General features: G+C 40.6%; 1 protein-coding gene across 1 annotated transcript; it reads left to right on the top strand.

Moving 5' to 3' along the window:
- Positions 1–2,733: 2,733 nt before the first annotated feature.
- LOC120451934 (calcyphosin-like protein) lies at positions 2,734–8,740 on the top strand. The gene is made up of 5 exons (XM_039635954.2): positions 2,734–2,872; positions 5,829–5,977; positions 7,778–7,897; positions 8,109–8,166; positions 8,227–8,740. Exons 2-5 carry the CDS (start codon positions 5,829–5,831, stop codon positions 8,539–8,541), a joined length of 642 nt encoding a protein of 213 aa, XP_039491888.1. The 5' UTR covers positions 2,734–2,872; the 3' UTR covers positions 8,542–8,740.
- The last annotated feature ends 6,502 nt before the right edge of the window (positions 8,741–15,242 follow it).

Here is a 15,242-nt window from a genome sequence, read left to right as displayed (position 1 = left end):
ATCAGCACTGTCAGATTCAAGTGGCCAGGTACAGACAAAGGCAAAGTATTTATCATAAGCAGGGCTACAAATTCCGAAGTCCAGAAGAAGGACCTCTAAATACCTTAGGTCATGGCGTTTTTCAATTCATCTTTGTATTTGTTACAGAATATCTTCCACAATTTCCAAAAATTATAACCTCAAAAAGTCTTGGGATGATCCCTTCAAAAGAAATTAAAAATTGTTTTTATAAAAAACAGTTTTTATTTATCAAAAGGAAAGATTTAATATCGAGAGCATGTACAATTTTCGTCACCGTTTTTACAGGCGACAAATTTATCAGTGGCATAAAATGAGTTCCCTGACGAAGTTTCCTCCACCCCCCTGATTTCACCTGACGACGATTTGTCATCTTTTAAATACAACAACAGAGCGGAGTGAAGTGAATGGCTTCAGGGCGAAGGACAAAGGACATGGCAATAATGCGTCGCAGCATAAATTTTATTTATTTTATAAGCGCATAAAGCTCTGGCCATGGTCGAGAAAAAGAGGTTGCTTTCCGACACTAGAAGAAATCTGAATAAACTATCAAAAAAATGTTGTAAAATTACATTAAATATATGTGCCAAATATCTTTCATTTAACTACTGAATGTCTTAATGCTTTTTTTAAGCTAATACTTTTTCTTATATTCTCAGGGTGAACCTTCACAGCAGTCCTAGCCCGAAAGGACCAACTTCCTCTCAGTGCCGATCTAGAACCAGCAGAAGCGACAAGTAGTCCTTCCTTCCACGTTTTTACCCCCGTTGGCTGGCAACTTTGTTTGTCTAATACCTGAGATGCTTGGCCAACACTTTGTTGCCGTGTCGCGGTATTCAAAATAGGTTTTCAGTAGACTGTCCTGGAGCAGGAAAATGCCGGCGGCAGGGCCACGCCCATGGTTATGAATGGGCAGTCCGCCCACGAGACCAGCCACGCCCCCGCCCCGCAGGGAAACTCTGTGTGTTACTGTGCGTGATATGGGCGCGTCTCGGGATCTCGGAACCGCAGCCACTTCATGTCAGGATTTGAGCGTAATTTTTCTTGGGCAAAATAACTTTTGCAGCATCGCTAAACGAGCTTTTTACGCTGCCCTTGTTATAAAATAAGGGGAGGAGGGGAAAAAAGGTGTGGGGGGTGTCGCTGATGTCGTGGCAACGACGCGCTTGTAAAAGCTGAAAGATTTGCATAAGTAATTTGACAAAATGTAGTTGACAGTAAAAAGCAGCGAGCCATGCACACATGCACGCAGAATGCCACTGGCAAAATGATATGGCCAAGAAGTGAGGGATTTCCCGGGAGTAAAATGGGGTTTGGGGCCAGCTGATGACAGCCAGTGGTTGGCCAACAAGGAGGCGCCAATCCCCCCACATGATGGGGCAATCTTTCTTACTTATAAACCCACGAGAAGGCAGTCGCATTAGAGCAGCAACCGTTTCATTACCCCAAATGAGAAATGTGACGAGCGCACTGACAATGGAGATAATAACAAGTGGAAAATAGCTTCAAAATTTAAAGTAATTTCTGGAAAAGGATAAGAATTGCGATGAAAGTGGCACCATTTTAGAAATGTCTCACTCCTTCAATAGCTTTCTTGGCGAGTAAAGCTCATTTTGGTCTAGGACCTGTTGGAAACCACACAGAAAGCTTTGCGCTTACCACTGGACTATACATACAAAAAAAAACCTACAAGTCTTCGATTCTTATTAGTTATTGTTATTTCTGCCAAACTATTTCAAAATATTTTGCTCATTCGCAATATTGATAGTGTATTGATAGTCACATGAAAATGTAACAAGCATAAAAACCACTCATGTCATGACTCCGACGGACTGAACACTCTTTCCTAATGCTTGACTAATTTTAAAAATTTTGTTTTGCAGACATGCAAATAAGATTTACACTTAATAAAAATGTAAAAGCGTTTAATTCCACAAAAGTACTAAAAACTTCCGAAGAGCATCCACGACTGAAAAGCACAACTCATAAAGTGCACATCAATTTGGCATAACGGTGGCATGATATGCGCGCATAAATTTTATGCACTTCAGCGCCACAAAAAGCGGTAATGATAATGCCGTGTCGCGTCATAAAAATGTGATACCGAACACCCCCATTCTCCCAAGATAGAAGGTGAGCGCCTCAATAACAATCGGAAAGGGGAAACGAAAAAAATGTAGCTAAACAAAGTGCGACATGCCACAAAAGCTCGCGTAAAAATGTATCTATGCATCCGTTGACGATTGGCAGCAAAACAAGGCTGTTGCTAAGCTTTTTTTACAGTGCACTGAGAATAACCATAAACTCGTATTATGAATTTATCTGCCAGCTTAGTTCTTATTAAAATTTTAGGTACCAACAGAGGCTTGGAGTACACAACCAAAGTAAAAACTGTAAAGACAACGTGGTATAAACTGGAGTTTGCCTTAAATTTAATTTAATTAATTATTTCATTGGTTTTATGCATTATTGGGCATCCATTTGTCCGTGTTGTTATTATAAATCAACCAGATACCCCAAAAGTTTGATTAGATAGAAATGAATAAGCGTCTCCTTTTTTTCTGTGCTTTTTGTCGGTTGGGTAAGGACGCCGCTTATGGCGATGGTATGTGGGTATGGGTGTGGGTGTGGGTGTGGGCTCGGAAACTATCCACAGTTGCAACGGGTGAGTGGTTGCCCCGGTGGTGGTGTTGGCTTTTCCTCATTCGTTGCGAACGCTCCGCACACGCGACACGTGCGTGGAAAACTCCGTATTGCTGCGACATTGTGTAGTGTGAAAAGTTGAAACTGTTAAAACTGTTGAAGCTGGAATAAAATAATAATAGACACTGAGTGTCAGCAGCTGCCGGGAAAGGTAAAAAGTGTGGCAAAGAAATAATCGACATGTCTGTTAATTATGGTGAAAGTTTTCCCATGCACATGTCGCTCCTTTTGCTATGCTGGCTATTCTTTTTCCTCCACATATATCTTTTATATTTTTTTGGAGCGACAGCTGGCGTTGTCAGTAGCCGATACTCTGCTTGTTAGCGAACCAGGAGGCATGTCATCGCATCTCTATATTCCGGATATACGCGGTATACGCAACAGTTTCAGAATCAGGCGTTTCGTGTCATAAGGACACGCACAAATCATTCTTAAACTCAGCCAGGTCCTGGCTCGTCCTAATGGCTTTTAACGTTGTCCTTGCTTTCTTTTGCTTAACTCGCAATTTATGGTTAATCGATGTTGTCTTTGAACGTGACCTATTTGCTTTATTTGGCGTAGGTTTACTGGCGTTGTCCTGCGAGTCTCCTGTATTCCATATCCTGTATCCAGTGTGTGTCGCCATTATCCCTGTCGCACTCAGCGTCCTGCTGACGTGTTAAATCGTCTTTTTGTTTACCCTTACCCTCAATAAAGCCATAATTTATTTTTCATGTTCTATCGCAGTTCGTTAGCATCTCTTCCTTTTGGCTTTCCATTTTTTCTCCTCGTTAGATGGCATTTCACTTTTTGCATACGTGGCGTATGCGCCATATTATATTAGAGAGGGAGAGCTCGGGCGAAATCGATACAACAGACGACCTTGACTTCCGGCAAGGATGCTGCAGTTTGCCTTCAAAGGTGCATTGTTGCCCGGCAACATTTGTTGCCAAGACCCGTGGAGCACCCTTTAAGAAAGCTTTACAGTTTTACAATTCTTAAAATCGATCTGCATTTCTAAGGTTAATGTCTACTTCCTGAAGTATATAAATCAAGACATTTTCAATTTTGTAAAATGTATATTTAATTCTGCTTTTGTTCAAGTACGGAATAAAATGCATCAACTTCTTTTCTAGTATAATTTTTGGTTACTTTTGCCCTTTGGTTCATTGCTACATATTAGTTTTCAGAGTTTTTTCCGGTGTCCTGTGACCGAATGGCGTGTGCCATCTAAGGACACTAAAGTGCCACCTGGGGCTGCTAATTAGGACCCTGTTCATTACTCACGCCGCATTTGTCGTGACTGTCTAACTGACTATCTAACGGGGTCATCGGGAATGGGACTCCCAGTGGCTGTATAATTATACTACATAAATATAAAAAAGTTCGAATAAAAGCTTTTCATGGTTGTTTACTCAGACTGGCATGACAGCTATTCAAATCACATCAATCGATGTAATTTCCCGGCCTCGTCAGTCTTTTCCCCAGTAAGGGTTTCAAGGTTTAGCAGAAACTCCGTAACTTTGTTGCCTTCTGAATCACGAAATCAATTTTATTGATTTGGAAAACAAATATTTGGCTCTTCAGGGTCTGTTTACTTCAATTCCGGCATTGACTAAACTGATCAATGAGTCAACATTAAATGGGATTTCACTGCCTAAGGTCAGCGCTTTATCCGCAAATCCAAACTTATATATAGAGTAATAATTCTATCCTTTAATAAGCCAATCAAATCTACTTCAATTCCCGTGTATTTACAATTCAATGTCCCTGTCTTCGTCGCGCATACATTAGTACGATATACATTTGTTGATGGAACTATTATTATTGCGAATTGACGCGTAAAATATTAAGGTGAGTGCACACACTTACCCTCGCCCACAAAATTGAGTGCTAATCAAACTAGTTGGACCTCCAGTCTGCACGGTTCATTGAGCCAAGTGCCACCTGGTGGGGGTCGAGACCCACCCTTTGCTATTTATCCACACCGTAAATAATTTCTTTGTATTTAGAGTTTGCAACGGATCTTTGGTTTAGGTTTGCTTACATTAAAAAGAAACTAAAATGCCTCAAATTTAAAATATTGGACATCATTAATTTCCATTCCATGAAACATTTAAAGTATGTTATGTTTATATGTGAGACTTAATCGACCGTTTTCAGACAAATGCTCATTTATTCTTTAGTGCATAAGTCTTTGACTGTGGCAACAGAAGTCAAAGCATAAGTTTGCCTAAAGTGATTTCTTCATTGGCCTCGAAACCGGTTTTAATTTTACAAAGTTTGTTTGACTTAGATTTATATTTAAGACTCGGAATTGCTGGCAAGCCTTTCAATGCCATTGAAGCGTGAAGTGAGTGCGCCATAAGTGACTGACAAGTTATATTTGGACAAATTAATTTAAAATGTGAATCATCTAGACAAATTACAAGCGGTTTTGGTTTCTTAGAGACAACGTACGACGACTTTACATGCCACCTTCTGGTGTAATTAGACGCCTTTGAGCTAAAGTAAATCAATTCCGGGTGTAATAGCCCTCGGCTATAGCTGTTGCTGGCAATCATGGGCTATCAAATTTTCCGGCCAGAAAAATATTTGCTGAGCTGACAATTATTGTAGCGGCGTAAACACAGAAATTAAATATCAAACAAATTCCTGTAAATCGCCCGCGGGCAATTGACAGCTTTTAAGGAACCTTACACGCAACAAAGGAATCTTAGATGTTAATTAACTACACCCAAATATAAATGAAGGAATGAAAAACGCTGTTCGTATAATATACTAGTCTTAAGTAGTACTTAATCATTTGTTATTGCTTGGCTGTTTGCAAACAAATATATTCGTATGCGTATTTGAGATTAGGATGAAGTAAATCTAGATTCCATTTATTTAAATACTTTTTGTCTAAGATAGTTTATCATTAGTAGGAATGTGAAATAAATTATAATTGGAAGAGCGAAGGCAGCATCAGCATGTGCCACACCAAAACATTTCTTCTTTGTAACTTATCTGACTGATATACTTATCAGGTAGGAAAAGGAACGTCTTTGATTTGACTTCAAAGAACTTCAAAGGGTATGCCAGTACGACTATAGTTTAATTTCAATATGTGTGTTTATTTTTCGCAGATGCATCGCGAAAACGCCTACAGCAAGGAGGCCGAGCTGAAGAATCTGGCCAAACGCGAGTTGGCCAACGGGTTGGACAAGGATCCAATTTACAAATTGCGCCTGCAGTGCTTCAGTCGCGGTGCCACCGGCATCTTGGGTTTGTCCAGGTAAGCTGGCTATAACGACTAACCCCTTGCCCCCGATTCCCACCACTTCACTGAACTAACTGGGCAAAGAATCAGGAGCTTAGGCTTAGGTGCGGCTGACTGTTTGCATAATGGTGCTCCAGTTGTGTGTGTTTCAGATACAGGAGGCTTCATACGGAGGATTCTGAAACACTCGCAACTGGATTTGTTTGCTATTTGTTTCTTATCTGCATACATTTTTGGTAAGCGAAGCGGTAATTCTCTTAGAACAGTATGAAATTGGCTAAATACTTAATCAGCTTTGATAGTCGATAGTATTTCAAAGTATAGGGATTAATAATATTACAGATATTTTCCTATTGCCGGCCGGCAAGGGATGTAATTTGTTTTCATTTTAAACAGGCTTTCATAAAAGCGTTCTTAACACCTTTGTTATTATAGTACATACACATTTTTTTAGAATTGGTTGGGCACTCAATTTATAAATCATGGATTTACGCATTTTTTGACTTCCTAGGATGTGCCAGGTTTATCCAGCTTTTTGGCAACATGCGAAATGCGAGATGTGAAGAGGTGCAAGATATGTGAGCTGAATTCCCCCATTATTCGCCTGAGATGCAGATGAGCCTCTTGTGTAGCGTTGCATCCCCCGAGGGGCAGTATTAAAATGATGAAATCGTTGAGGGTCCCACAAGTGACGGAATAGAGAACATATAGCCAGAAAAGGGCAGGTGAAGATGGTCGGAGCTGGGCAGGGAATATGGCAAATGAAACTGAAACTTTGCCGGCTTTCTCTGCTACCGCTGCTGCTGATGATGATGTTAAGTTCGGGCTCAGCTAGGCGCATGTAAATACGAGCATGCCGAGAGTTCGAGTGCATGTTGAACTAACATTCTCGAAAGCGCTTTCAAGTGTGTGCAGGCCGTGCAGGAAAAAAGGGAAAAATAGAAAAACTATAACTATGAAGCTCGCTGGAAGACTGAGGAAGAGGGTGCCGAAGGGGGAGTGGCAAAAATCGCTGACTGAATGCAAACAAACATAATTGGATTTCTGTAGTTGCTGTCGAGCAAGGCCGCACTCTAAAAAAATCTCTAAGAATCTGGAGTCCCACAATCAAATTTAACGAATTAAACTTATATTTAAATTTTTTATTTTAAGGCTGAACTGGAAAACCTAATAAATGCACTGTAGATCTTAAATAATATTTTGTTGCGTATGCAAATTACTTTTTCTTTCAGTATAGCGACCTGCCACGCCCCTTTTCCACAATCCCCACAGTGTTTGACTCAGCCCACTGTTAGTTTTTATTTCAATTTGAGCTGGGAGCAGAGTAGAGCATCGTAGAGCTAAACCGCGTCCACCTGTACCGCCCACCGCCCAAAACCTCCAGCCTCCCCACCTGTTTTTCCCGCTTTTCCCGGCTGTCTGCTAACAATTTCCCGCTTTGAATATATAGACATTTTGTACAAAATCCTCGCATCTGCAACATATGTACGGTATGTGCATTTGTTTGTTTGTTGGCTTGTCGGTCGGATGGTGGCTGTGCCTATTGGCCTCGTCCTCGTGAGCGCGCATTTTCATTTGTATTTATGCAATTTGTTTGTTTGCCAGCCGGAAAATTCAATGCATCGAATGCATAGCTGAATGAGCTGCCACTCCCACTTCCACGGCCGCCCACTTCTCTGAGTATCTATCAATGGCATATTCTTATCCGGCTGGCTTTGTCCCGTGGCAATAATAGGAATATATTTTCATTTTTCCATTCATATTGCGAATTATTTTTGTGCGGCTCTCGTTTCTGACTTCGTTTTGTATTTCCAGATCATTCCGGGTGATGGACGACGATGGCAGCAAAACTCTCAGTCCCGAGGAATTCAAAAAGGGAGTCACGGATATCGGTCTGGACCTGAGTGATTCCGAAATCGATGAAATGTTCTCCAGGTTGGTAATTGCCAATTTCAATGACAAATTGAAACTACAGCTCTTAGCTGTTAGGCTTATGATCGAAAACTCAATGAGTAGTTCAACGATAAAAGTTTTAATTAATTATTGAGTCATAAGAATTAAAGCCCCTCAGAAAAGGGTTTAGGTTATAAGTCACTTCTAAGTCAATAGGGATTATCGTAAATACCATCTTTAATTTATATCACAGCTTCGACACAGATGGCAGTGGAAACATTAATATGACTGAATTCCTGGTAAAATTGCGTGTAAGTGAAATTGATGTTTAATGCAAAACAATGTTTTTTTTAAAACGTCTTTGTTTTCAGCCTCCAATGAATAATTCGCGTATCAGCATCATCGAAAAGGCCTTCGACAAGATGGATGCCAATGGCGATGGCCAAATTACTGTTGTCGATTTGAAGAATGTATACTCGGTGCGCGATCATCCGAAATATTTGAGTGGCGAAATGACGGAAAACCAGATATTTACGCAGTTCCTGAAAAACTTCGAGGTGGGTGCTCCAAATCCGGATGGCATCGTGACCAGGGAGGAATTTATCAACTACTATGCCACGATCAGCGCCTCGATTGACAACGACGCTTATTTTGATCTTATGATGCGACAAGCCTATAAACTGTAGATTGTGTTCCTTTTACAGATTTAATGTTTAACGTCCAATTGCCGTCTCTTAAGCTTGATTTGTTGAATAATTGCGCACTTGTAATAACAACTAAAAGCCAAGCCAATGTTTCAATTAAATTTACTAGTAATGTTGACATCTAATTCTTGTTGTATTATTTAAAAATCAATAAAGGAAAGCGAAAACATATTCGAAAATATTCAGCAATGGCACTTCGTATTAGTTGGATTGGGCTTTAAACCGCTTTAACTAACCGAATCTTTGGCTTTATTCACCGATTTGCGAAATGACAACGCAAATCAGTCGAGCCGTAAACATTCCAATACCCAAACCCTCTTCGCCACTCCAGTTGCGTGTAGTTTGGCCAAATAATGCGCTATAATAATTTATTAAATTAAAGCCGCGTGCTAATTAGCATAAAACTAATTAGATTACTTGTACATGCGAAGCCGCAAAGCACGGCGTAACACTCCCTGAACGGGCACAGAGTTGGGTTTAGAATACGGTTTCGGTGCTCGGGCGGCATACGCGGCGTATGCGCAATCGTTAGCTGTGTGTTTTTGTCGCTTTTAATAAAAGCCAGTTTGGCAAAAAGTCAGGCCAGCCAACTCAGACAGAACAAATAAGCCTGATTAGCTCGTGTTTGTGTGGGTGGACGGCTGTTACTGGGTTTATGCGACTCTAATGTTGCACAAACTGACATAAATGCCTCATTCGAATATCATACGAATCTGAATAGAAGTAATAGCATTGATATCGGTATACAACATCTTTATTATCAGCGCAAATATAAAATTTAAAAAAATTAATGTAAAATCAGGAATAAAAGAGATTATGACATTTCTTGGGACCATTTCACTATGCATTAGAAAACCCAAAGCGGAGTTGAACTCTTACCACCCCAAAAAAAACTTGTGCGACTTCTGAGCCCGCTCAAGTGCTTAATTAGAGGCTTATTAGAGCGCTGACGACGGCAATTGGCAAACTCTAATTACAGCCATTTCGCATCGATGATAAGAATACCACATCTGATTATAAGCCGGGTAAACAAGGCTTAATATCCAGTGATATTGATAACAGCTCGGCAAACGTATCGGCCTGATTATGCAGCCAAGTTTTTGTATGCCATGTAGACAATGTTAAAAGTTTGCCCAAGTAATTAAATCACTTCGATCTTTGCTAATTACAAGCCAAGAACATACATTTAGCAGTTTGGCAAGCGTGTGCGCGTGTCTCCTTGAAAGCCTATCTGTGTGAGTAAGTTAGTGTGTTTGTATCCGTGTGGCTGTCTATCGACGTGTGAGTGGGTATCTGTGTGTGCAGCTTGTTAGACAAAGCCCAGCATCACCGACATCCTCATCAGGCCAAAAGGGCCAACAGCGGCAACAACAACAATGTTGACAAGTTACCTGCCAAATTAATGCAAACATGAAACGTGCGGCAACGGGAATATTAATTAACTAACTACCTGGAACACTCACACTAATGCCCGCAGATACACGCGAAAAAATTTCAACTAAACGCTTAATTATTTTTGCTTTTAAATACATTTGGGAATACTAAACTACCTAAAAAGCTTGCAATTAATTAATTTTTATAAATGGGTTACCATATTTTTTTTGGTTTTATATTTTGTAAAAATTTAATGCAATAAACTTGGCTTTATAATTAAAATTTGTCCCAGTGCAGCTATTTTCTTCTAGATCTGGCGTCCTTTGGCCTCCGTGTGTGCCTCGTGTTGGCAGTTGGCACTTGGCATTGTCAGATTTGAAGGCGCATACCTGGCTACATCGCCGGTTTTGCTAACTAACTTGATCCCTTCCCCCGCGTCCAAAATTATTCCAGCCACTGCCAAGTGGCGTATGATTAATGAACGTTTCATTAGCGCTACTCGCATTACATGCACGGTTCGACCGGCCAAGGAGCAAAAGGAAGTATTTGCATTTCAGCAGGTTGCCGAACGTGATCACAATATTATCTCTTCATCAGCGGCCAGTCCGGCTCCCAGAAAAATGTGAAAAAATGCCAAGAGCTTTTTGCTTGTAAAGAGTCGGAATTTCTAAAGGGATGGATATTTTTAAAGTTACTGTTTTAACATTTAATTTCATCCTGAAGAACTGATGAGATATCATTTAATGATGCTTGAAAATATTTATTTAACATACATAAAAACTTCTGAATCATTAATAGCTATATATATGTTTTTTAGATTTTTCGTTCTCAAATAATGGCAGTACTAATATAGAAAAGTTTAAAATTTTAATTCACAAAGTACTTTCCTTATCCAATATTAGATGTCTAGGTGCCAGGCACTCATTTTAGCCACATTTTAACGCATCTCTACATCTTTACTCAACCGTAGTTGGCCATGCTCAACTCCTTTTTGCAGGCTGCTCATGTAGTTGTTTTTCCTCGGTTACACGTCGTTGGGTGGATCAAGGGGAGGCAAACGTAGCTGGCGTTAACGAGTTACAATGATTTTCGTGCTAATTAAAATGTTTTTTGCAATCAGTTTACCGCATTAGCATTTCGTTTAGCAGCCGAGCAGGCACCTGCAACATAAATTACGTATACGCAGCGTTGCCGACAGTGCCAGTAAAACGAAAACGTTGGCCAAAAGTCTGTTTACGTCGTCTAATGAACTCCCATATTTGCCAGCATAGTTTTGGTCTCTTCTGTCACCTGTCTTCCCATCTTGGGCTCCATTTCCCTGCCAATCTGCTTTTTATGGAGTAGCCTAATTAGATGTTTTAGACATTTTGGCAGCTACGGATGACTGGGATTGAACTCGTTAGTGGTTTTCAATTACATGTTTCCTGCCATTTTTCAACTGATGGGATAGTCTTTTGTTATTTTTTTAAAAAGCATGATAGTTAGATCGGTAGCTTATGGAGTTTCGTTTATCATTGAAACGTGTTAGAACGTGAAGTTTTCTTTTTTCCAAAATTTTGGTACTATCGCCGTTAAGCGGTTTTCTCAGTGCATTCAACAAATATACACATACCACTCGTTTAATATCAAAATCCAACTTGACTAAACTGCTGCCACTTATGGCCCAATCTATGCGATGTTATACTCTCGAAAAATGGCTTACTCAATGCTCGGTGCACATGCCGTAGCACGTGTTGCAAAGTTTTTAGCCAATTCGGATAAAGTTATATTTGGCCAACAATAAGCAAATGCGAGAAATGCTCTCAAGTATTTTCAGACGTCCTAATGCGAGGCATTTTATTGCTGGCACATACACACACAGATGCGATTGTGTAACTCGCATGCTGGACACGTGTAAAAGTTCGGTTTTAAACACTTGCAAACAAAATGTTTTCGATTTTGAAGAGTTGCTCGCTTTTGTTTTATGAATCTCAGCTTCTCGGTCATGTGTGGCCCACAAAACGCACAGGACAGAAATCCCCAGAGCAGGCAAAAACTTTTAGTTTCGGATCGCCCACGTTTACTGTCAATAAAACTTTGCCTGATCCGGCAAAATAGAAGCAAAAATCCCTTTAAAGAAATATTGCGTTCACTGGGTGCGGGAAAACAGGATAGATTATGTTTGAGAAAACGGAATGGTGCGCTGGTCTTATAAAACATGCAAATGCAATGAAATTACATGTTACGTATACGCCCCTTGGTGCAGCCGGAAAATGTACGAAGAGAAACAGCAAAAGCAACAGCAACAGCAGAAAAAGTAAACTTCATACGCCAAAGGATTATGCAAAATTATGCTTAAAAGGGGAATCACGGAGCTAAGGGAACTAAGGGAGCGCCATGGCATAGGCAAAATCCACGCACATTAAATTAAAGTGCTTTCAATAAAGTCGAATCGTGACTTTGGCCCTAATGACGAGGACAAAGGACAAGCCGGCAAATCTCTCTTAGTGCTTGACAAATTGACTTGCAAATCTCTTTTTATTTTTTTATTCCCTATTATTATTATATCTTTGATTCGGTGCAAGTATTTCATAATTTTCGATGGGCGTAGCCGTAGCGGATGCCGCACTAAAAGCGCACTCAGCTCAAAGACAACCAGCGGAAATAGTTGGAAAAGCTGGCTGGCTAAAGAGTATGTGCGACTGATACACTAAACGTTAAAGACAACTAAAACTTAATTCCCCGTGCAACATAAATGAAATGAATAACTGCCAAAATCCTTCGCGAATGTAAAATCTTTCCATAATACTTAAACTCACTTTGAAGTGGATAAAGAAAATGTAAACGATCAGTATCTATCAATTTCTTCCAGTGTGCGGAGTCCTGCGAGTACGTGCCATGGGCCGAACAAAACAGGCGACCCAGACGAGTCATAAGCAGCTGAAAGGAGGATTTGAAAGGGGATGAGCAGGGGCTTGAGCCGTTTTGGTGGCCGACAATGACCCGAGACCGTGGGATTTGGCAGGGGGCAGGGGGCAGGGCGCAGGGAGCAGGGGACAAGGGCCAAAAATGAAAGCCGCAGCCAGACGACCGCCATTTATAGCGAATGCATTCGGATTTTTCGGATTTGCGCACAAGATAATGTGCAGCACTATCCTTTCTGCCGCCCATCCCTCATCCCCCGACCTTTCCCATCTTTTGAGCACGATCCTTGGTTGCATGTGAGAGGGCTAAGCAGCAGCTCGAATGCAACGGAAATAGTTTTGTGTGAGATTTATTGCCACTCTGGAGAGTCATAAAACGGAAATTGTACACAAAATCCTTTCGGATGCTCGTTTAAGTTGCCAGCTGACCCACCTCCCTCCCCCCCTTTTCGCTGCGTGTATGGGTGAGCATTTTTATGTGTTGTGTCATTTTTGTTTACTCTGCTTTGCTGTTAGCTTGTCCAAATGTTTATGTAAGTCATCGCTTCGTTTATTCGATGCCATCCCATTTTGAAATTATATTTTTGTCCATTTTGTGGAAACGCTTCTGATTTTCTGCTTTCTAAAAACTCTTTGCCCTGCAATTGCAGTTTATTTATTTTATTTACCACCCTTTGAGTGGGTCAAATGCATTGTCCACTAGAATTCTTCCCCCCAACTCCTCTGCCATAAATTTGTCCGGCTTTCGCAGAGACACAGATTAAAATGCCCACTTTGCTGAATTGGTTTAGAAGTAAAAAGGGAAAATCTGGAAAGCCCTTTGTCGAGCACAATATGGAAAAGTGCATTAAACTTTTAATAAGGAATTATTTTCATGGAGCTTAGTACTTCATTAGAAAACAGAACAGTCGACCTACAGTTTTTAATAATATTATTGGCGAATAGTTTAGATATTTAAGTAAATTGCTGCTTATAATAATAGAAAGCTATAGGTTTATATATATATTCGGCTATATTTATTTTATTTTTAGTTATATTTTGGATATATATTCTGCATCTGCTATACAACTAGAACTAGAACTAGAATGTGGACAAAATAACACTTACCAATGCTGTAATAAAACATGAATAAACCGAATTGTATGGGAATTGTAAATGTGATTGGTTTTTGAGTATCCTCTCTCGCCGTTCATTTGAATTTTGCTAGCGATGCAAAAGTTAAAATTCTTAGTTTCGTTCATTTCAATTCCAAATCAGTTTCACCTACCACCCATTCCTTTCTTCCGATCTCAAACAGTTTCGAGTAATTTGGCTGAAAACCAAAAACCCAGCCACCCAATCCCCGACTTCCCAGTCCTTAGAACCTTGTCTGGCAGTCGCTGGCTTTTTGATGACAACCCAAAGATATCGCTGGAAAAGTGGCTGGCCAAGTTACGCAGTGAAAACGGTTTTCTATGTCCACCGAGGCCATTACCATATATCTAACGGTGAACTTATAGAGCAAACCTATTTACCCCTCAGCTGCTGCAGCTTCTCCCCCTCATCGCTGGGCTCTTTTGTCATCTTGCGTAAACAGCAGAATTTTCTCGGATAAAGGCGAGCGATTTTGGGGGGATCAGGCGGCATGATGCCACCGTCTGGGTTAGAGACCCATTTGGGTGCTAACATGATTTTGCACCAGGAGTCTCTAGTCTCGAGTCTCGAGTCTCGAGTCTGGGCCTGGTCATTTCCATTTCCGTGGTTGACAACATTTTTGGCAAACGATTTTCTGCTTATTTGCCGCAAAGCAAAACCAATCGAAAGATGGCTAGTGATGGTAGAAAATATTGCTTTCGTTCTTGCCCTTCGAAGAATTGAACTAATAAATTAGTTGACAAATTAATTTCGTTTATTAACACATTTTTCTTATTATGCTACGATGGGATTGTATAATAATCTAATTAAATGACAATCTTTAGTTTGTTTACTATATTTCAGTTTGTTTTACCCCAGGTTATCCCCAGAACCCAGAATAGTAATAACAAGTTTATTTCGTCTGCGGATGCTTTTACCTGTCTGTTTAACCTATTTGCTTGGCCATCTCTAGCCAAATTCATTTATCTCCCTTTAATAGAGTTGGCCAGACCCGGCTGCTTAGCATCGCTGAGACAGAAGACCAAAGACCGAGGACTGAGGACTGAGGACTGAAGCCGTGGAACGTTGAGCTGGCACTGCAGACAGCACGGCAGGATAATCATTTTTTCATAAAGTCATTATTGTTGTGGTTGCAGTTGGAGCCGTATTCGACCGCACCTCTTATCCTGCTTATCTGCTCCCCTGGCAACTATTGTTCTCAAGTGTTTGTCGTTTGTGCGACTGTGGCAAGAGGAATGAAATTATGTTGCCGATGGCCAAGGCAGCCGCAGA

This window comes from Drosophila santomea, chromosome 3R (genome assembly GCF_016746245.2).
Source record: "Drosophila santomea strain STO CAGO 1482 chromosome 3R, Prin_Dsan_1.1, whole genome shotgun sequence".
Lineage (NCBI taxonomy): Eukaryota > Metazoa > Arthropoda > Insecta > Diptera > Drosophilidae > Drosophila > Drosophila santomea.
This window is presented reverse-complemented; position numbering and strand designations above follow the sequence as displayed.

Coding starts and splice junctions, on each gene's coding strand:
- LOC120451934 (XM_039635954.2), top strand. CDS start 5,829: ATGCATCGCGAAAACGCCTACAGCAAGGAGGCCGAGCTGAAGAATCTG. Junction 5,978..7,777: donor GGCATCTTGGGTTTGTCCAG/GTAAGCTGGCTA, acceptor TTGTATTTCCAG/ATCATTCCGGGTGATGGACG. Junction 8,167..8,226: donor AATTCCTGGTAAAATTGCGT/GTAAGTGAAATT, acceptor CTTTGTTTTCAG/CCTCCAATGAATAATTCGCG.